The sequence below is a fragment of the Tursiops truncatus genome, chromosome 3 (genome assembly GCF_011762595.2).
Source record: "Tursiops truncatus isolate mTurTru1 chromosome 3, mTurTru1.mat.Y, whole genome shotgun sequence".
NCBI classification, from domain to species: Eukaryota; Metazoa; Chordata; class Mammalia; order Artiodactyla; family Delphinidae; genus Tursiops; species Tursiops truncatus.
Genome location: NC_047036.1, coordinates 43,152,373 through 43,175,846, shown reverse-complemented (window position 1 = coordinate 43,175,846; position 23,474 = coordinate 43,152,373). Strand labels below are relative to the sequence as shown.

The 23,474-nt window shown below is 39.8% G+C and overlaps 1 protein-coding gene across 1 annotated transcript in view; it reads left to right on the top strand.

Moving 5' to 3' along the window:
• Positions 1–364: 364 nt before the first annotated feature.
• The window catches only part of ANKRD55 (ankyrin repeat domain 55), a 102,222-nt gene continuing 79,112 nt past the window's right edge, over positions 365–23,474 (top strand). The window contains exon 1 of the mRNA XM_019930032.3: positions 365–460. Within this exon, the coding sequence (XP_019785591.1) occupies positions 403–460 (58 nt within the window). The 5' untranslated portion in view covers positions 365–402. The remainder of the gene's footprint in view (positions 461–23,474) is intronic.

Below are 23,474 nucleotides of genomic sequence, written 5' to 3'. Positions count from 1 at the left end.
GGTTTAAAACAACACACCAGCTGCTGAGGCTCCGTTACCTCCAGTATTTTTCTGGCCCAGATCCAAGGCAGGTGGCCCTCTATGAAAACCATTTTTCAAGGTTTGAGCTTTTTTTTTCTATATTTGTTGGGGGATAGAGTGTGTATAATATTTACACGTGGGTATAGCTGATGAGTGAGACCATAGGAAGTAACTCTTTTTCCTGTCAGGTATTACAGGAATAACATTTACCTATTTCCATCATTTGCCTTGACAAAGACCGGCAGCTCTAATGCACACTTAATTCTCAAACAGAGGTCTTGGCACGGGATGCTGTAACTGACTGTTGTGTTGACTGTAATGTGTAAGATGGTGTTTTCTCCTCTCTAGAGACCTGGATGCTTTTTGCCATTCTGGTGGTAAATGATGAGACAGGCAACCATGGATTTCAGCACTCCATCTGTGTTTGATCAGCAAAAAGGTAAAAACGCTGCTTTAACTCACCCTTGGTTCTTTGCATCTTTAGTCCAACGGTAGGGATTTGCACTTGTACAGGGAGAGAGAGTAATGTGTGTGTGTGTCTGTGTGTGGGTGTGGGTGTGTGGGTGTGATGTGGGAAGAGGATTTCACATAGGAAACAAACCTGTTCTAAATGTTCACTTCTCATTTGATAAGCATTTAGAAGGGAAAAATAAGCTTATGGTCTATTAGTCTTGCTAAAGTGCTCCTACCTACAAATTTTAAAAATTGGGTTTCAAGCACACCAGCTATTTCAGATAGTATCATCTTTATTCTCATTAGCTTTTTGTTCAAATCTTTAAAATACATACATTATAATAAGTAACATAAACCCAATATCTCATTGCTATAGTTTCATAAATATCTCGATTCCCTTCAGGAATATATGTTGCCCAGATTTATGCTGTAGTTGATATATTATCTCATCCGAGGTTGTGTAATGACTTATCACTATGTTATTATTTGCAGTGAAAGGATATATCTTTCTTACTCATAATTCCCAGTGTGGAAGTAATTTTCCACACAAAACGATTGCTGTGAAATTGATCCATCCTTATAAAAAACATGTATTCAGCCATTCAGTCTGTGCCTGTACATTTTGCATATGAAGTGTGTGCGTGTGTGCATATATATGTATATTATATATATACCTATGTGTAATTATGCATCTTTTCTCTGTAAGTACAGAAAATTTCCATTCTTTAAATGTAAGTAATATTTTAGGAGATTTTTTAAAAACATATCTGATATCTAAACCACTTTCAATACCCTCTGAGTATTCCTCAGAATCCTAAGATCCTTTGGTCATTTACCTGTTTTAGCTACACCGTGAAAATGGTGGTCTGTGAAAGCCTCATTAAGAAAAATCATTGCTTCTTTCCTTTTCCCTTTTCCTGCTCTAGGCCATAGTGTGTTTACTACCTACCCTTCAAGCTACATCTGGTTTCATGGGTGAATTAGTTCAGTGCTTTGTCAGGTTACAGACTTACATTTAGATTTCTGAGTAACTACTGTGTGTGTGTGTGTGTGTGTGTGTGTGTGTGTGTGTGTATCTTCAGGATGTGCCAGTTTACACAGCATTGGGCTAGGAACACCATAGAGAAAATGATTGTTACAGTTGTGCCCACCATATCCTTTGTACAGTTTGTATCACTGACGGCAATCAGCAAAAGTGAAAATATGCTTAGATCCAAAGACCTCATACTGGCTAAAAAATGACATTTCTGAGCTGTGCAATTCAAAGAGAAACACAATGGGTTTATTTTTTAAGACTAATTTGAGGGAGCTAGAACTGACTGCAGAGCACTAGCCCCTCGTAATGAAACCATCTGTTCCAGTGTTGTGTCTCCTAACAGGATTGAGCCCAAAACATTGTTAAAATATTAATTTATAATATTTATTTTCTTAAAACACCTTTCATGTGAGCAATTCACAGCTATTTCTCCACCCTAGACCTGATTCTTCCCCTTGTAAGTTAACCCTCTCCCTGACACCTCCATCTCTATTTTTCAATCATTTCTCTCCAGAGGTGCTGTGGTATGGTAGAAATAGCATGGGCGACGTAGGTTAGAATGGCAGAATAACTACCTCTTAGCTGTGTGATCTTAGCAAGTTACCTGACCTCTCTGGGCCTTAATTGCCTCAGCAGTAAAATAAAGGAAACAATGCTAACCTAGCAAGGTTGTTGTGAGAATCTAAAATAATGTACAAAAAGCACCTGTCACATTGCCTGATATGCATTAACTACTTTCAAACTGTGGCTGCTTTTGTTATTATCGTTGCTGTTATAATTATTACCACCCTCGACTGTGAGTTCCTCAAATGTGAAAGACTATTCATCTCTCTATCTCTAGCTTGAATTTAGCAGTCCTCAGAACAAATGAGGGTTTAGTTAAGGCCAGTTGACTATACTACATTAATTATTTTCTTTAGAACTCCAGAGTACCATTTAGAGCAACCCCTAGAACAACAGTTAACTAAATGATACCTGAATAGTTCTATTATCACATTAACCCTTCCACCTTCTTAAAAGCATGAAAGGCCATAATAGGTTTAGACGATTGCATAGATTCTAAATACCATATTGTTGGGCAAAACCATGGTGAAGTGACTTTCTCCTGAAAAGTTGAGTATGGGTAGGGCTTTAGTAGAGGATTTTCCTTGAATTCCTAATATCCGGGGAATCAAAGCTCTAGTGTCCACTAGCTTTACATGCAGATGTTGACGAAAGACATTACATCTGGAAAGATCTTAGAAGTCTTGTAAGACCGCTGCGACGGCATCGCCTTTATGGAATGTAGACATCAGCATTTAGGTATGACTTTGTGTCCTATTTTATTTTGCCTTCAAAAGAAAAACACTATCAAAAACCAAGGAAGTCCATGGTGTTCTCCACAACGGGTTGGCATTTGACTTGTTTGAATTATGTATGGAAAGTCATTGACGGTGGATTGTTCCCGAAGTTGGCTTGATTTTTATTTTTGATTCTGAGCCATTGCATCCTCTACCAGCTGTTAATTCATCATGGGGTGGGGGGGAAGGAAATGTTGCATTGCTGTCCGTAAGCTTTTTTATTATTTTTTAATTAGAATTATTAAAGACTTGGCTTTCTCCTTTCATCACGGTGAGATTACAGATCTACCTGAAATGTAACATTGAAAAGAAAAACTTGGCCACATATAAAAATCACCTAGGCAGTTTTTGAAAATCCTGATGCCTGGATTCCACCACTGGATATTCCAGTTTATTTGGTGAGGGGCATGGCCAGACAAAGCTCCCCAGGAAGTTCTAATGTACAGCAAAGATTGAGAACCGCTCATTCCATCCATCCCCCTAAGATCTCAGATGGGAAAAGTGAAGCACTGAGAGGTTAAAATGGGGGCCAGTTTATGATCATAACACACAGCTAATGAGTAACAGAGGGGACTGAGACCCAGGGTTCGCTATCCAGACAGCAGACTAAGAAGTTCCTTTCCAAAGGCAATCTCTGGTCTTAACAGCTACTTTGAGGTGGAGGTAGGGCTCAGGCAGCTCTGGCTTATGGTTGCCCAGAGAATGGTCAGCAATGTGCACTTGGAAACTATGATGAATAATGACCTTCAGTTTGGCTCAAACCAAAACCAGGTGGATTTGGTAAGTCTGAGTCCCTCCAATTGCATTTTTCTATTTTTCTCTTTAGCAGAGGTAATAAGACAACCCCATGCCAGGGGCTTGGGGACAGATGGACATTTGCTCTAGTCCAGTCTCAGTCCTCATCCCAGTTGCACGGACTTGGACAGACTGGTTGATCTTCTCATCTGTGAAATGTGGATAATATTATACATTCACAGGGTTGCTAGGAGGCTTAAAGATTGTGTTATCTTCCTGGCCAAGAGGATTCGGCTGTGTCTCTGGCTTGCCCTGTGAAGCTGTGAGGGAGGAAGCCTGGGTCTTCAGAGCTCTCCACTCCGGCTTTGTGCTTCTTACTTTCACCACGGCAACATCTCTCTGGTCCCACGTGTTCTCCCTGGCTGTCTTCCCTCTCAAAGCCCACACGCAGAAAAGGACCTGTAGTAAAATCATTTACTACAGAACACAGAGGTTCCTACTGAAGTTGAGACTTCAGTTATGTAACCAAAGATCCCTGCATGAGGAGGAACCCAGGCCTCAGAGAGAAAATAGAAACGACAAGGGAGGTCCCAAGGGCCTCACCCAGCCCAGCCCTGCCCCAGCTCTGTAAGAAGGGTTTGAGGAAGCTGAGCGGTGTGTCTGCAGGCACCTCTGGGGGGTGTGGCCCACCCTTACAGGTTTTTCTCTGGTAGAGCTGTTGTGAGAATGCGAGGAGGGGCTCGGCCCTCCAGCCCAGATTTATACAGAGCATCGTGTCCTAGGGCTGCTCTAACAAATTACCATAAACTGAGTGGCTTCAGACAAGAGAAATGCAATCTCTCACAGCTCTGGAAGCCAGCAGTATGAAATCAAAATGTCAGCAGGGCGTGTGCTCCTTCCGAAGGCTCTAGGGAAGAGTCCTTCCTTGTCTCCTCCAGCTTCTGACTGCCGTGGCTTCATCACCCCAATCCGCCTCCATCTTCACATGGCCTTTTCCTCTGCATGTGTGTCTGAGAACTCCCTCTGCCTCTCTCTTATAACAGTACATGTGCTTGCATTTAGGGCCCACCCAGATACGCCAGGATAAGCTTCTACTCTCAAAATCCTTAACTCAGTCTTTCAACATGTGAGGTGACATGCACTCTTTTGCCATATGAGGTCCTAGTCACAGGTCCCAGGGACTAGGACATGGATATACCTTCAAGGCCACCATTCAGCCTGCTACTTGGCATGAAAAAAGGTCAGATCTCAAGTTCCTTCTCAGAGGTATACAGTCTCATGGCTGGGTTTTTGGTAAAATCTATTCTCATTTAAGTCAGAAGAAAGGTTGGCATTTGGGGGGTGGGATGGAAAGGGCATAAGATAAAATGGCAAAACTGAGGTTCAAGCCTAAACCTGTCTGACTTCAAAACCCATCTTTTTTCTACTGCAATACTCTTCCTTGATCAACTATACATTTTAATGAAGAAATAAGCCATTAACAAAAATTTAAATTAATGAAGCATATATTTTTACAATCAAGCTGTTATCCCTTGTATTGTGGATTTTTAAAACTCCCACATGCATATGTGCTGGTTTTAATTTCCAACTTTTCATCCAAACTGAGAACACCAAACAAAAAGAATTTAGAGTGCACAGATATGCACTTTGCTGAAAAAGCAAAAGTTAAAATTCTGATGTGACAAAGGAAGAATGCCTCCAAAGGAAGAATAAGCAAATTTTCAAAGGGGTTTGGGAAGAAAGTAGAGAAAAGGCAGGCAAAGGAGACAGGAAAGAGAGGGGATGACTTGGGCTCAGTTGATTTGGGGCACAGACCTTGAATGGGATGAAACCCAGGAACACTGAGAATTCTGTGATTGATTTTCAGATTGGTTGGTCCAGATACAGGAAGATTAGCTGGCAGGTGACCATTCCAGAGGTTCAGAAGCAGATTATCTGCTGCCTGTGGGAAAGTGCTCAGCCTTCTCCCTCTCTTGGCCAAGAAAGAGGAACAGAGGGAAGAAGTAACAGGAGAAGAATTCTTTTTGCAATTTTCTTGCCCACTCAAGACCTAACCCGGGCAAACCCGTTGCCTGGAAGCCTGCCCCTCCCCCTCCTCTGCCTCCTTCTTTGTCCTCTTTCCAGCACACAGGACCTTCCCTTCCATCAGCCAGCTCCTGAGAAAGGTTGTGACACATCAATCCACTCCCAGCCCCTCTTCTGGACCTAGCTAGAGGGAAGCCCCTGACTGATCTTATCCAATTACCATTCACTGGCTTAGAGAACCATGAAACCGAAAGTGATTCAGTGGATTGGGGTTGAGGGGGGTGGTGTCGTTGTCAGCATTCTCCACCATAGGACAACTACAGTGTACTCGGGAATGGGGCCTCTTCCCTGACTATGCTTCGCAAGAAGGAGAATCTGGGAGTGGTACTCAGAGGGAATGAAGGCCCACCTGGTGAGCCAGATCTCCTGAATCAACCCTGATGTTATGTCCCACAACTTGGCTAGATCAACTTCAGAAGGCAAATCCTCAGCTTAGCCCCTTGTCTGGAAGTCAGCTGGGTCACCACACTGAGCTTTTCCTACCATCTCTATTCATTAACTCCATATTTCTTCAGTAATTATTAAACAACTGTGTTGATGAACTGATATCCATAGATTTTCCCTTTGAGGCAACCATTTGGAATCAAGGATATTTTAATGGAGCCTAAAGGAAGAACCACTAAACTTGTAGCTATTTTTATTCCCAAACAAGTAGAAAAACAAACCTCTCACCCATCCGCAAATATAGGACAAGGTGAGGAGGTAAGGGTCTAGATGCACTGAGGCCCAAGGTTGGTGTAAAAGATGGGTATGGGCTGGACACCGTGTTGCAGAAAGACCACATCCACCCAGGAGTCATGTTTAGCACACTTGTAAGCCTAATAAATAGGTCCGTGTGCTTAATAAGGGCCCTAACTTTGTTTTCTCAATGTAAAATTTTAAAATGTCAGTTGCTTATTGATGAGGCCACTCTTGTTTTATTGGGTCCATTGGGGGAAGAAGTGAAGGGACAATGTTCCAATCTACATGGGAACTATTTCCATTCCTAAAAGTATCCTCAGAATTTAAAAAATATACACATATAACATTTAATAGCATTCTAATGCTTTTTTAACTTTTTGTTTGAAAATAATTTCAAACTTAAGGAAACATTGTAAGATCAGTATAAAGAACACTGTCTTTTACCCAGATTCACCTGTTAACATTTTACCCCATTTGCTTTATTGTTAGCTCTTTCTCTGTGTCCATCTCTACATCTCTTTGTATCTCTCTGTTTCTCTATCTGTCTCTCTGCCTCTTTCTCTATATGTATGTATGTATATGCTTATTTGTGTTTGTGTGTGTGTGTATACATGTGTATGTACTTTTATCTCATCTGCCTGCATTCCAATTTTGTCTATTGATCCAATAATGTCTTTTATAGCATTTTACCCCCAGTACAGGATCCAGTCTAGGATTAGGTACTACATTTAGTTATCAGGCCTCTTTAGTCTCCTTTAACCTGGAACATTTCTTTAGACTTTCTCTGTCTTTTATGACATTGACATTTTTGAACTTATAGTCTCTCTCTTTTTTTAATACCAAGTTCCTCTTTATGGGTTTGTCTGACGCTCCCTCACAGCTAGATTTAGATTATGCATTCCCAGCCAGAACACCACATGGGCGATGTGTCCATCTCAGGTTATCACAATATGGTTTAAATTCTTTTAGATGGTAATTTGATGTTACAGGTGTTGCACTATTAGATATCAACTGGTTCTTACAGAGTTTTTTAAGTACTGGGGTTTCTTTCTAAATGTAAAATTAGCATCACCTTCTTCAAAATATTCAAGCAATACAAAAAAGAATTCAGTATAGGAAGTGTTGTATTCTCTTAACTAGCAAAGGGCTCTGTTCTTCAGAGTCTCTTAGCCCCAGCCTGTTCCCAGCTTCTCGGTTGCCAAGATAAACCCTAGCAACTCAACCTCCATGCGGGGATGGGGAGTAGCTTCCAAATGGAGACAGAGATCAGGCCAAGAATATTAACCAGTAGTAATAATCAGAAGAAGAGCGATAACTCTGGTTTATTAAGCAGCTCCCATTTATTAAACCAGACACTGTGCAAAACTTTCACTCCTATCATCTCACTGGATCCTCAACACAGCCTGTGAGATAGATTCCATTTCTAGTCCATCTGAGGTTACATGACTTATCCAAGGCCACACAGGACAAAGGCAAAGCTCCCATTTTTAACTCTGGTTTCTGACCCCCAAGCCTTCCTCACACTCTTGTTCACCATGAAGTTATACTTTTTGGATTCTTATAACCCACCTCATCAATCCCTTCCTTCAGGACTCCTAGCACAAAAGAAAATAAAGGTGATGGCAGCTAGGTTTGCTCAAGTCTCCCCAGGGCTGAGCTTCCATTTGCAATGAGTTCTGCCCAGTAGGCTCAGCTTAGTGACAGGCCGACCTCTTCCATGGTAGGAGTGGATCCAGTCTTATAGCAACCTGCCTTTAGAGCAAAGAAAGACACCAGAATCCTAGGAGGAGGAGGAGGTGGCTAAAAGGGTAGAATTCACTGGAATTTGACCTGTGGAACTGATGTGATGGGAATTGGGAATTTGTAAGGTCAGGTCTTGGCTTCCACCCCAGAAGCTTCTGAAGCCAGGTTCTTTATCATTTTCCTACTCAACCTATTTGTTCTGTGCAGCAACGGGTTAACATTTCTCCAAGAGACATTTCAGAGGGCCCCGACCCTGTAATCAAGGTCACAAATAAATAGCAATTGATAAAGAGGAAAGAGAATTATTTTAACCTTGACATCCTAAGCTTTGATCCTGGGTGACCCCAAGATCATTCCTCTGTTCTCTAACTCACAACAGTAAATCAGAACACAGTTTGGTGTTCAAAAAACAACAACAACAACAAAAACACCTTACTTTTAAGAATCATGAGAGGAACACCTGAAATTCATCTGAAATGACATTTTTATCCTTCTTACTTAGTGCTATTCAAGTCAGCTGACTCAGCATGACCACCGCAGAGGTCTGGGGATGGGCTCGCAGCTGTCTGCTTTCAGGTGGTCACTGCAGAAGCCGGTCCAGATCCTGGAAGTGTTTTGTCTTAGAATAGTAGTAACTTGTAGAATTGAAAGGAACTCAGCGAATGTGTAATCCAGCTCCCTCACTTTTTACATGTGAACGCTGAAACAGAGGGGTTAGCAGTGGTACAGTGTACTGGACTGTAATGGCCACTGGAGTCACACCAAACAATTCAAGTCCCAGTGCTGCCACTCTTTTTACCGACCCTTTCCAGTCAGGCCCCAGCAAGGGTCCTTCTGCTGGTGTCATTGGAGCCAACAGAATGAGCCTGAGTTTGGTTCAGAAGTAAAGGCGAGTTTTCTTCTTTGCTCAAAGAATGGAGAAACACGAGCTCACTCTCTAGAGGACCCGCTGTCCCTACAGGCTGTGGGCGGGGCTGCTTTATAGGATCTCCTCAGCGGAGGGGGCGGAGCTCTCCCAGGGCGGGCACAGCCGTACCGCTCAGGCTCCAGGGCGCAGGCCCGGAGCAGCGTCTCTGCCCGCGGCCGGCGGCCATCTTGAATTGAGGTGGTGTGTGCAGCAGCGCTTCTGCCCACCCCCAGAGCTGAGGCGTCTCGCACGGGCGCTTCACCCGAGGAGGAACTGTGGTCTGAAGAGCCAAGTACCAGTACGAGGCCTCTGCTCGCGGCTCCCTGTGAGCAAGTGAAACCAGACTAATCACAAAGGAACAAGAAAAAAGGTTAGACTGTATTTTAATACCCAGATTCTATTTTTCCATGAATTGTTAGTGGGCTATGCTGGTGACACTTACTGTGTGACCCAGCTGTTTAACATCTCTATACCTCACTTTCCTACCTTGTAAATTAAGATGGTGCTATTACAAAGGATTCTTTATAAAGATTGAATTAACGAATACATGCAAAGTACCTGCAACCACTGCTGGCCCATAGTAATCACTCAGTGACTGCGAGAGGGTGTTATGGGTTTGTTATAAAGGTGGTTATAACAGTCTTCAGAGGATTGTTAGAAAGATTCAATGACATAATACATACAAAGCACTTGGAACCATGCCTGGCCCAGGGTAACCACTTAGCAAGTGCTAGTGATTCTTATAGATGACTTACCTAAGGTCATATGGACAACCGGTCTTCCCTGGTGAAGAGAACATCCAACCCTCAAGTTACCGCCCCCCCCCCCCGGTAATGAATTCATAGCATAGCACTCCTTTTTTAAATTTTATTTTTTAATTTTTTATATAATTTTTAAAGGTTAATTTCCATTTACAGTTATTACAAAATATTGTCTATATTCCCCATGGGTACAGTATATCCTTGAGCCTATCTTATATACAATAGTTTGTACCTCCTACTGCCCCCTTCCTCCCTACCACCACCCACTGTTAATCACTAGTTTGTTCTCTATATCTGTGAGTCTGCTTCTTTTTTGTTGTATTCACTAGTTTGTTGTCTTTTTTAGATTCCACATATAAGTGATATACAGTCTTTCTCTGTCTGACTTATTTCACTTAGCATAAGGCCCTCCAACTCATCCATGTTGCTGCAAATGTCAACATTTCATTCCTTTTTATGGCTGAGTAGTATTCCATTGTATATATACACCACATCTTCTTTATCATTCATCTGTTGACAGACACTTAGGTTGCTTCTGTATCTTGGCAATTGTAAATAATGCTTTTTGAATTAGTGTTTTTGTTATATTCGGATATAAACCCAGGAGTGGAATTGCTCGGTCGTATGGTAACCCTGTTTTTAGTTTTTTGAGAAACCTCCATACTGTTTTCCACAGTGGCTGCACCAATTTACATTCCCACCAACAGTGTAGATGGGTTTCCTTTTCTCTACATCCTTGACAACATTTGTTACTTGTGTTCTTTTTGACAATGGCCATTCTGGCAGGTGTGAGGTGATGTCTCATTGTGGTTTTGACTTGCATTCCCTGATGATTAGCGATGTTGAGAATCTTTTCTTTTGTGTGTGTATGTACAATTGCTTTTATAAACAGATTTTAGGCTGGAATAAGGAGCTCCTAGTTCATCATGTTGGAGATTGTCCTTGCTGCTATAGGCTGTTGAAGTGTGCCTCCCTTATGATCTGGTTGATGTGGGAATAAGGACCTTGGCATACCGCATTCTCCTCATATAAGGACTGAGGGGTACTCTTGTTGAGTTCAGCAATGATCTGGTTTAAGCTGCTTTCTGATACAATTCTGTTTCTGGGGAATTAACACTGCTGCTCCTGTCATTATCATTGCTTGAACATGCACACACTTTGGTTCCTCTTAGTGGTTCCTTCCTTATTGTGTTTCGTTGCATCCTGAGACTCCTGAAAAACAGGGTTTCTCTTACTCCTTTTGGACTGGGGAGAATGGTGATTGTCCTCTTTATTATCATTCCTTCTTCTTTTCTGCTTATTGTTCAGTGACTGTGTTTCTAATTCCAACAGCATGTCGGTAATTGGGTGTACATTCATATTTAGGACAGAGAATACATTAGTACGGGCCAAAGTGGCCCTGGCAGAATTGGCCGAAGAAGCAAAGCAGGATGATGGTGAGGACCAGAGATGGACCAGTACAGGCCAAAGTTGCCCTGTAAAAACATTCTGGCATGGCATACCTCCCTAGTCCTGGCCCCAAAAGCCTAGAAACCTTGAGTATCTTTTCATGTACCTGTTGGCCATCTGCATTTCCTTTTTGGAAAAATGTCTATTCAGTTCTTCTGCTCTTTTTTTTTTTTTTTTTGGCTGCGCTGGGTCTTTGTTGCTGCGTGTGGCCTTTCTCTAGTTGTAGTGAGCGGGGGCTACTCTTCATTGCGGTACACGTGCTTCTCATTGCAGTGGCTTCTCTCATTGCAGAGCACAGGCTCTAGGCACTTGGGCTTCAGTAGTTGTGGCACATGGGCTTAGTTGCTCCGCAGTATGCGGAATCTTCCCGGACCAGGGCTCGAACCCGTGTCCCCTGCATTGGCAGGCGGATTCTTAACCGGTGCGCCACCAAGGAAGTCCCTTCTGCCCAGTTTTTAATCAGTTTTTTTTTTAAAGTTGAGTTATGTGAACTATTTATATATGTTGGATATTAATCCTTTATCAGTCATATCATTTGCAAATATTTTGTCCCATTCAGTAGATTGTCTTTGTCGATGGTTTCCTTTGCTGTGCAAAGCTTTGGAGTTTAATTAGGTCCCATTTGTTTATTTTTGCTTTTATTTCCTTTACTTTAAGAGACAGATCCAAAAAAATATTGCTGTGATTTATGTCAAAGGGTGTTCTGCCTATGTTTTCCTCTAGGAGTTTTATAGTATCCGGTCTCACATTTAGGTCTTTAATCCATTTTGAGTTTAGTTTTGTATATGGTGTTAGAGAATGTTCTGATTTCATTCTTTTACATGTAGCTGTCCAGTTTTCCCAGCACCACTTACTGAAGAGACTGTCTTTTCTCCATTGTATATTCTTGCCTCCTTTGTCATAGATTAATTGACCATAAGTGTCTGGGTTTATTTCTGAGCTCTATATTCTTCTTTTTTTGGCTGCATGCAGGCTTTCTCTAGTTGCAGTGACCGGGGGCTACTCTTGGTTGCTGTGCACAGGCTTCTCATTGCCGTGGCTTCTCTTGTTGCGGAGTATGGGCTCTAGGTGTGCGGGCTTCAGTAGTTGTGGCATGCGGGCTCAGTAGTTGTGGCTCACGGGCTCTAGAACACAGGCTCAGTAGTTGTGGTTCATGGGCTTAGTTGCTTCGCGGCATGTGGGATCTTCCCGGACCAGGGCTCGAACCCGTGTCCCCTGCATTGGCAGGTGGATTCTTAACCACTGCGCCACCAGGGAAGTCCCATCTGGGCTCTATATTCTTTTCCATTGATCTAGGTGTCTGTTTTTGATAGCACTACTTTTTGTTTGGAAATTGGAAGGGGCAGAATTTGCCTAGCAAGAAAACCACATCAGAAAGAAAATAATTCCCAGAAAAGCTCACAGGTCTTGGAGTACTTCTACTTTCCCTTTCCTCTTTTTCTGGAGTTCTATCCTCTCAGTCTAAGACTTGCCTTCTAGATATAACTCATCCCATTGCTTAAAAGCCAGCCTACCTGTTAGCTTCCACTTTCCATGCTGGTGCCAGGCAGGTTTCTAGACTTTCTATGCTGTTCTAGGAATCGATCTAGTCTTGAAGCACAATCTTACTTTTAAAATTATTATAGTTTCATAATGTTTTACGATTTGATAGAGAAATCCTCCTTTGACACTTTTTTCAATTTATTTTGTTTTTTTTTCAATTTTTTTTTTTGTTTTCCTCTTTTTGTTTGTTTTTGCTTTTGGTGTAGTAATACATTCACACAATTTCAAGGTATAAAACAATGTACAGTGAAAAATCTCCCTTCGCACCAACCCCTCCAGCCATCCAAATCCCCTCCTGGAAGCAAAACAATGTAAGCAGTTTCTTATATGTCCTTACAAAGAGATTCTATGTATAGATAAGCAAATACTTAAGTATATTCTTTTTTTCTTCTTCAAAGCATAAATTTATCCATTTATTTTTACAAATGAAAGTCAGTATCATTTTTCTGAGCCCGCCCCCCAAAAAAACTTTTGGAACTTTCACTGAAATGACATTAAACTTAAAAATGAATCTGTATAATAATTAAAATTAGTTATACTATTTAGTTCTCCTATCTGGAAACATGGCATGTATCTTCATGAATCCAACTCTTTTCTTAGTTCCTTATTTAGATTCTGAATATTTATTACTGGGTATTTTATATTTTCATTTTAGTGCGTTATTTTCAATGTAAGGAGGAGTTAGTTTTCCTCATATTATTTAATATAGAAGAACTATTTAGTTTCATATTTATTTTTAAATCTGGCTAACTTATTAATCCTAATGGTTCTCTGGTTAATTCTCTTGTGCCATCCTGGTGCACAGGATGAAACCAGATGCACTGGTTTAAGATCCTGCTCTGCCATTTAATAGCTGTACAACTTAGGGGAAATTATTAAAGCTCTCTGTGCTTCAATCCCCTCATCTGTAAATAGGGTAAAGATACTACCTACTTCATAAAATTGTTGGAATAAATAAATAGGTTAATTCAAAGGAAACTGTTAGGACAGTGCAAAGAACATGAGTAAAAGTTAGCTTTGATTAAACTTTGATAATTTTGCTCTTTATGATTATTATCTCATTTCTTTTTGCTTCATATATTACTGCATTAGATAAAATTTGTCTTCTTTCTTTCCCTATTTTTTCACTATTAGGTGTGGTGTTTGAAATTGATTAGAAACAAATGTAGTTAATCATATTGATAATGAAATCTTTTATTCCTAGTTGTTAAGCTTTTTTAAGGAACAGATATCAAATTTTATTAAATGCCTTTCTATTCTTTATTCGTATAATCATATATTTCCCCTTTGTTCTACTGATGTGATATATTTTATTAATAGACACGGGAAAATCAAAACATCTGTATTCTAGAATAAACTCTGTTCAGTCATGGTGTATTATTCTTTCAACATCCAACTTAATCTGCTCTCGCAGAATTTAATTTAAAACTTAAAACTGAGTTTACAAATTGGGTCCATCTATAGGTGCCTGTATGCACATGTCTTTGGCAGTTTATGCTAGCCTTAGAAAATAAATTAGAAAAATTTCATTCTCTTTCTGTGCTTCAGTATGAGAACCATTTGTTCCTTGGTTATTTGACATTTATCTTAATATTTTAAAAGAATTCGCTCAACCTCATATTAGAATCCTTATGCTATTACCACTAACTTTAATTCTCTCCTTGGTGTACAAACAGCTTCTCATAGATGCATTCCCAATTTTCAGTTAATGTGTAGATTTTATTTTTTCTACAAGTGAGTATAAACTCTAGCACAATGATGTCTCTCCAGCAGAATAATGAGCTGCACAGCTTGTGGAGTGTAGGATATAGGCTGCTGTGAGTAAGAGAGAATGGAATGTGGAATACTGTCCAGCACCAAGAAAGGTCACAGGTTCACTGGAATATATGAGGGCTTCGCCACCTGAGTGAATGGGCAGCGATAGACAGTAGTGCACATTGGTCAAGAGAGTTGAAGCTGAGGCCTGACAGCCTGCAGCCTTATCTGAATTTCACTGCTTACTAACTGTGTGACTTTGAGTAAGTCGCTTTCCTGCCCTATGCCTCAGTTGCCCCATCCATACAGTGGGAATAATTCTCATAAGGTGAGAATTAAATGAGTTGATTTCTAGAAAAGGTTTAGCACAGTACCTGGTGCATAATAAGCGTGGCATATTGTTGACCATAATTATGATTGTTATTCAGACAGTGACAGAGACCCCCTGGAACAGTGGATGCTTTCATAGCTACTGGGAGACATTGTTGTGCCGTCAAAATGGTTGTATTGAACTTTTTGCTAACTTTAGGATTGTTCTGAGTTTAATTCCTTCAAATATGCTACCAAAAATTCTAGAATTCAAAACTGTGCAGGAAACACAAAAAAGCTAAGAACGTTGACTATAGACAGACCACAAGACTCTTCGAGAATGTGATTGAGATGCACTTTGGCCACATTCCCACATTCATGCGTATACCGCTGCAGAGAAGTTAGTTCTGGGATCCATGCTTTCCAAGCCACAGTTCCAGTGAATGGGCTGTAGGAGGAGCCTCCTCCAAGGTGTTATTGAGTTAGTACTATATGATAAGGTTGCCCTTACAAATTAGTGAAGAGAGGAGAATTATACAAGATTTGGGGGAAGAAAAGTAATTGTGGCATGCAAATATAAAGTTTAAAATTTCCGTATTAATTACAGCTAAATGTCAACACATAAGTATAAGGTTTCACGGGCAATGAATCATAAGTGCAATATCCATAGATTTTGTTGGTTTATTTTTCAAAAACCAACAAGACAAACTGAGAACTTAAGTGGCAAACAGGAAAAAATAACTGCAGCATAGATAGCAGATGAAGAGTTGGTGTCCTTAATGTATATAGAGCTCTTTCAAATCAATTAGATAACGACAAATGCCTTGAAATAATATGTAAAGGATACCAACAAGTAATTCATGAAATGGCCATAAACATGTGAAAAAACTTCTCTCTTAGGAATAATAAAAGAAATGACCATTGGAAATGATATACTCTTTTCCTTCTTTCACATCAACATTATTTTTTAAAAAACAATAAATCACAGTGTCATTAAGAATGAGGTAAATGTATGCTCTCAAGCCCTGCTTGGGAAGGGTGTATTGGGTCAACCTTTCTGGAGGGCAATTTGACAAAGAGTCAAATCTATTGATTCCCAAGTTCATTTCTAGGAATGTGTCCAAAGGAAATAAAGATGCACAGAAACGCATATATGCAAGAATGTTATAGCATTATTTGGAATAGCTACAGAATTAATAATTCCTCCCAAAAGAGAAGCAATTTAAATGTTCAATAGTAAGAGAATGATTAAATCAGTTGTGCTAATTCCAGTCAATGGGATTTTATGCCACATTTTGTAAACAACATTTTCAAATCTTACCTATGGCATAGGAAAATATTTGTGATCCAATATTAAGTGTTTGAAAAAGAGCAACAATCAAAATTATATGTACAGCATGATCTTTTTTTTGTAAAATGTAACTCCAGCACCATGCTAAGAACTATTAGTCACTGGTTGTTACAATATTAAAATACCTCTGTATCCTCAGATCAATAGAGATTATTCCAGCCATTCCCCAGGAACATACACAGCCCACAGTCCAGCAGCTAAAAAGTTATCAACCCTGCTCCAGCTGTTAGGCCTGCCTCCAGTCTGATGGGGGACCTGTCAAGCCAGTCATTAGATCCTTTTAATATTACCCTTCATCTGGTCCTTTATTGTGGGAGGGGAATTTGGAGTGGGAGGAGAAACGGAGATTCACTTAATAAATGAGTAGCAAAATGGCCTTAGTGTTAGCCAAACTCACATTAGATCTCAGAAAATTTCAGTCATTTTCTTCAAGTTTTATGATTGTATTCTCATCCACAGAAGATCGCAGTGTGGGAGATTTGAGATTTGCGTTGCCACCTTGGTCAATGAATCCTGCCCCACCAGCAGCCACTGCCCCCAAGCTTCAGCCACAGGCAGGAGTCCACTGTCCTAGGGCGCTACCCACCCCAAGCTACAGCACCTTCCAGAACTCTCTCCCTCCTGTTCTATGCCTCCTGACCTCACAGCTTTTTGCACCTTTTAACCATTATGCTTGCTCCTTAGGAACTGGCCTCCACAGGCAGGTGGAGGAATGAGGGCTCCAGGATGGGTGGGAAACAAGCCTATAAATCAAGTGTATACAACATACCAACATCTTAATAGTGATTATCTTTAAGTATATATTTTCTTCTTATCTGTATCTTCATAATTTTTGTAATCCAAAATGAAATAACATATGAAATGACGGATCAATTAAATCAAAATATCTGGGGTTAGCACTTAGGTATCGGGTTGTTTTTTTTTTTGGTTTTTGTTTTTTATCTCCCCAGATGGTTCTAATGTTTAGCCAGTGTTGAGACCCAGGGATGTAGTCACCCTTATTTTACAAAATAGAGAACTGAACCCAGGGTGGTTCATAGTAATACACTTGGCTAATATTTCTGTTGTTCAAAAATAAAGTTCTTTATGAGATTCAGATTTAATTGAGAAGTCATTTCTGTTGTCACCTGTTTTCTTTGCATTTTTTAAATTGCAGTATAGTTGATTTACAATGTTGTGTTCATTTCTGCTGTACAGCAAAGAGACTCAGTTATACATACATATACATTCTTTTTTATATTCTTTTCCATTATGGTTTATCTCAGGATATTGAATATAGTTCCCTGTGCTATACAGTAGGACCTTGTTGTTATCCATTCTATATGTAATAGGTTGCATCACTAACCCCAAACTCCCAGTCCATCCCTGCCCCTCTCCTCCACTCCCCTTGGCAACCACAAGTGTGTTCTCTATGTCTGTGAGTCTGTTTCTGTTTTGTAGGTAAGTTCATTTGTGTCATATTTTAGATTCCACATATAAGTAATATCATATGGTATTTGTCTTTCTCTTTCTGACTTACTTCACTTAGTATGATAATCTCTAGTTGCATCTGTGTTGCTGCAAATGGTATCTTTATCCATTCATCTGTCCATGGACATTTAGGTTGTTTCCATGTCTTGGCTATTGTGAAGAGTGCTGCTGTGAACATAGGGGTGCATGTATCTTTTTGAATTATAGTTTTGTCCAGATATATGCCCAGGAGTGGGATTGTTGGATCCTATGGTAATTCTATGTTTAGTTTTCTGAGGAACCTCCATACTGTTTTCCATAGTGGCTCCACCAATTTACATTCCCACCAACAGTGTAGGAGGTTTTCCTTTTCTCCACACCCTCTCCCACAATTGTTATTTGTAGACTTTTTAATGATGGCCATTCTGATCAGTGTGAGGTGATACTTCATTGTAGTTTTGATTTGCATTTCTCTAATAATTAGCGATATTGAGCATCTTTTCATGTGCCTATTGGCCATCTGTATGTCTTCTTCAGAGAAATGTCTATTTAGGTCTTCAGCCCACTTTTTGGTTGGGTTGTTTGTTTTTTTGTTGTTGAGTTGTGTGAGCTGTTTGTATATTTTGGAAATTAAGCCCTCGTCAGTTGCACTGTTCGCAAATATGTTCTCCCATTCCGTAGGTTGTCTTCTCATTTTGTTTATGGTTTCCTTTGCTGTGTTGTCACTGTTTTAGACCTCACAATATTACATACTCACAGCTCTGATGATACAGTTTAAATCAGCCTTACTTAACCATATATCCATAATCTATGAGAGTCGAGGGAAGCTAGTCATTTACTTCAACTCTACTTGAAATGCTAGTGATATGCCTTATGAAATTATTTAAAGGAACAGAAGACTCCTTCTTCTATCACTTTTCCTAATTCTGTTCCCAAGGATTGGAAAGAATGAGACTTCATTTCGTATATGTACTCTACAATTTGCCAGTTGGAAAAGAATATGCTAATTAAATCAATAAACATATTTATCAAGTATCTACAATGTATCCAACACTACTCTAACTTCTCCTTATCTAATGTTCAAGATTTTTTTTTTCTGCAAAAAAAGCAAAGCCATACTGCCAAAATTCTAGTGGGGTCATATGAAGGGTGATTATTCACCAGGTTGGGTTTTATTCTGTACCTTTTATAAAGCAACAACTTCAATATAGTAAGAAGGGATTCCATTTCAATTACCTTAAGGAACCCATGAGACAGTCATGAAGAGGGAGAAAACACAGTCAAGACAATGAAGACAGCCATGGAAGCCCAGCTGACAGGATGACTACAAAAGGAGAGATGCAAATCTAAAGGACTACAGAGAGATAGATTGGTTCAATCTCTGACACTTGGACAAGCCACCCAAATTGCATTTGTTTTCTTAAACTATTTTTAGGTGATCAAGGCACTTGGGGCAGTTTTACAAGTGGCCACAGTGGAGGGCCACTAGGAAGGATACCTTTTAAAGGACTCAAGGAAAACCCACTTCTCCAAATCCTTTTCAGCACAACAGTCATTGTTCATCAACATTAGGTGATTCATTATTTGGTTCTACACAAATATGAGAAAGACACATAGAATATTAATCACAGAAGGAACCTTAGAGGTCAACCTTCTACTCAATACAGATATCTCCTCAAGAGCATCCCAAGATATGCTTGGTCAAAACCTGCTTAGAGATGAGTAGTGATGAGGAGTACACAGCTCACAATATAATCCCTTCTAGTTCTGAACAGCTCTAGTTGTTAAAAATCTTAATTATTCTCATTTCTACCCACCAACACTAGTTCTTCCCTCTGGATCTACAGAAAACAAACTCTCTTCCAGCTTTTCCAACAGCTGTCATGTCCAACTAAGTCTACTATTCTGCTAACTAAACAAACCCCGCTTCTTCACCTATTCCTCTCCTTCCAGAGTCCCCAGTTAAAATGGCAAATTCCTGACACGAACACTTCCCATTTCTTAAAAGTGAAAGAGGTGGGTGGTGTCATACATTTGATTAAGCAGAAAGTAAGGAAGATCAAAGGAACAGTGTTCAAAATAACACTTGTCTTACTTTTTAATTTCCAAAGACTGGCTAGGCTAGCATAGTCCTTCGTAAAATCATTTAAGATTTATACTTGCCTACTTACCAAAGAACTTCTTGACACAATATTTTTAGCATCAAGGAGATTTCCACAAAACTCCAATGGGTGAGAAAGCTATTGAACATGAATACTACATCAATCAGTCCATTTATTGCACACATACTAAAGGTCCTATGCATTGAAGACTGAGTTCTTTTTAAGAATTAGTAGCATTAAAATGAAAGTTCATTTTATGAAAATGCACTCTAGGGAGGCATCATCACTGAAGTTTAACACAGACATGTTTCTTAGAACAGCAAATTCCATTTCCCAGCACTATCCCCCACCCCATGTCCAGCAGAGATGCGAGCCATGGAATGGCATTCACCGGTCAGAAGAGTCACCCCGAGGAACACAGTGATGCTGAGATTCAAAGAAATACAGCATGTGTTGCATCACAAGTTTGGTTATGAAGAAAGGTCTGATTGTGGCCAGATACTTACCCTTGAGATCATATTGTTGCAAGACTTCCTCCCCAGAGAATGAAATCCCTTCTTTTCCACCCTCAGGGCATGAAGGTTGCTTTGAGTATTTGTCCTCAGCTGGCACATGCAGAAAGCTTGGAGCTATTTTTCTCTTTAAAATGTTAGAAAGAAACTCCTTTTCCTCCTCCCATGTGACTGGCACTTTATAAAACACTCTTAAAGCCTCAGCCAGTACACCCGGAGGGACTGTAAGAGAAAACGCGAGAAATAGCAAAATGTTTCAGCTCACCAAATCGCTACAGCCTGTTGAGCAAGGCAAAGGGTCTCTTTAAGGGGAAAGAAGACAGAGGTTCCTATCTATGTCAGAGTAGTAATGGTGGTAATATATTATTGTTGACATACCTTGAATACTTTGTGCCAGGCATTGTACTTTATGTGGATGAACTCATTTAGCTCTCAGCACAACCCTGTGAGGTAAATACTATTCTTACCCATTTGACAAGAGGGGAATGAGAACAGAGAGGTTAAGTAACTTGCCCAAGATCACACAGCTCTCAGGAAATTGGCAGTGCTAGGCTTCAAACTCTGGAGGCTGGGCTCTTACTGTTTTTCTATATTGCCTGCATGTGTGCATGCTGTGTATCATATGATGTATATGATGAGTCACATGACACTAATTTGCTTTCAATGGCAGCCAACTGTATCAGTGACCTTAAACTTGTTCCTACATGGCCAGAGTGTTCCAAACTGGCTTTTAATTCTGTCCAGCAGAACTGGCACCATCCTGGCTCAGGGCCCGGGTCAAGGCCCAGAGAGACTCTTTATCACCAGTGGGTGGCAATATTGTTACATGGAGCCATCAGGGTGCAGTGAAGGCCTGGCATCTTCCCTAAAAGTGGAAAGACCTCACCACCTTGTGGATAGATCATTCCAGGCAGCTCCCAAAACACAATTTCTCTACTGTCCCCAAAGCACCCAAGATAATCCTGAGGGAGGATAGAGTGATCTGGATTAGGAGGATGCCCAGGAAACTATTCGTTTAAATCATTCTTCCTCCTGTCCTGCCATAACATCCCTGGTATATCTCAATCATAAATTACATACTTCTTTTCCCATTAGGGCATGTTTTTCTTAGGAACAGAGAGACTCTACAACGTTTGTACCTGCAATTTCACTAGCCCATGGTAGATGTTAAGTAAATGGATGAATGAATAAATTTCAGTTCTTCAGATGCAATCAATTCCACTCCAAAAAACAATCTAAGAAATATCTGTGGAATCTTCTGTAGTTGCCCAAAAATGAATCCAGACTTCACTAGTGAGTCTAGGCTGCATTCAGCCACCCAAGGATTCTCAGAATAGAATGAACCAAAGAAATCCTCCCAAGACCCTCTGGTCTGGACTCTTGAAACTGCAGTACCCAATCTATCCTTACATTGACCTGGCTGTTCCACAAAACGGTCTCAACTTAAGCAGAACAAATGCCAAGCTGACCTCTGGGTAATTTCAACAAAGTAGGCCCCGTAATTGATGCAGTCAAGGGCTTTCCCAAGGAACTCTGCAGTAACCCAGAGACAGAACCACTATGTGAAGGAACCCAAATTTGTGTAAAATGTGAGAAGCTTTGAAGAAGGTCCTCTAATCTAAAACATTTCTAGCAGCCTGTCATATTTCTGCAATCCTACTATTAAAAAGTTGGGCCCTTGGAATTAAGTTGATAATTTATGACACATCCAGAAAACTGTTTACAAGGTTTTTAACCATGAAAAATGAGGAAAACAGATGATTTCCAAAAAGCCTATCCTTCCAATTTTTAGGTAAAAATTAATAAAAATTTAAAACATGTACCTGTTTTAAAAAAAATCTACTAGGGTATTTATAAGGGTCAGAATTTTTTAAATACATGTATGTTTTAACTTTTTCAGCACTTTGTCAAATATCAAGGACTTGTTTTCTCTATTACAGACACACAAGACTCTGTCTACCCTTCTAGTAGTAACACATTAATGTAAAGCTAGTAAGACACACTCCTCTCTCACCACTTAAAACTTGATTTATCTTGATGATTATAAAAAGTATATAAATTCATTGTAGAGAATTGGGAAAATATAGAAAGTACTGAATAATATCTAAAAACTTATCTCTATTGATGTTTGTTGCATCGTCTTCTTGTCTTTTATATTTTTCATGTATACATATACATAGATAACTTTTTATAAAATATAATCTGTATCTGTTCACATGCTTCTTTCTTCCTATTTCCTTTATGTCTGTTTTCCATTCTCTCTACTTTCAGTCTCTCTCCCTTGGTGAATTTTAGAATTTTTCTTTCTGCATCCATATATAAGTCTATCTGTTTAACTTTCACACAGTTAGAGAGGCAAAAGCCATTCAAACGATGCTCCTCCTCTGAAAGCTGAATGGAAAGAAAGATAAATAGATGATAAATAGATGGTAGATAGATGATACCAGATAGATGGGTAGATAGATAAAAAAAAATAGACAGATAATAGATAGTGAGATGGATAAGAAGGAAGGAGAGAAGGAAGAATTTATGTATTGTTTGTTTATGTAGATCTTCTGCGTATCTTAAATGATTTTATGACCTTTGATAGAAAAAAATTTTTCTTGCCTCTATTTTGGATTCCACCAGGACCATCAGTTATCCTTCTCCTCATTCTTATTACTTCTACCTCATCCTTCATCATTTCTACAGAAATTCTTTGTACTATCTTAAGTTTAGGCCTAATTATTTGCATTGACTACAATTTAAATTGACTGTTTCTATACAACTTCTATGGAAGCTCCTTCATTTCCTATTTCCTAATCACTCTGTAGTTTAGTATGTTATCTTAGGGTTAGAAGAGACCCTGAAATACATCCTGTTTTGCCTCACACATCTTCCTTTCCCCATACCTTGCGTTTCACTCTGTGTCTGAATTCCTTCTCCCTTGGTGACCACCTAGCCAAGACTGACATCTTATTTTTTTTTAAGATTTTTCTTTTCTTTTTGAGGTGGACTATTTTTAAAGTCTTTATTGAATTTGTTAAAATAGTGCTTCTGTTTCATGTTTTGTTTTTTTGGCCGTGAGGCATGTGGGATCTTGGCTCCCTGACTAGGGATCGAACCCACAACCCCTGAATTGGAAGGTGAAGTCTTAACCACTGGACCACCAGGGAAGTCCCAAGATTGACATATTTAATTACAGGAAGTTCACTACCTCTTGAGGAGACCTAGGACATTTTTACAGTTCTCTGACCATTAAAA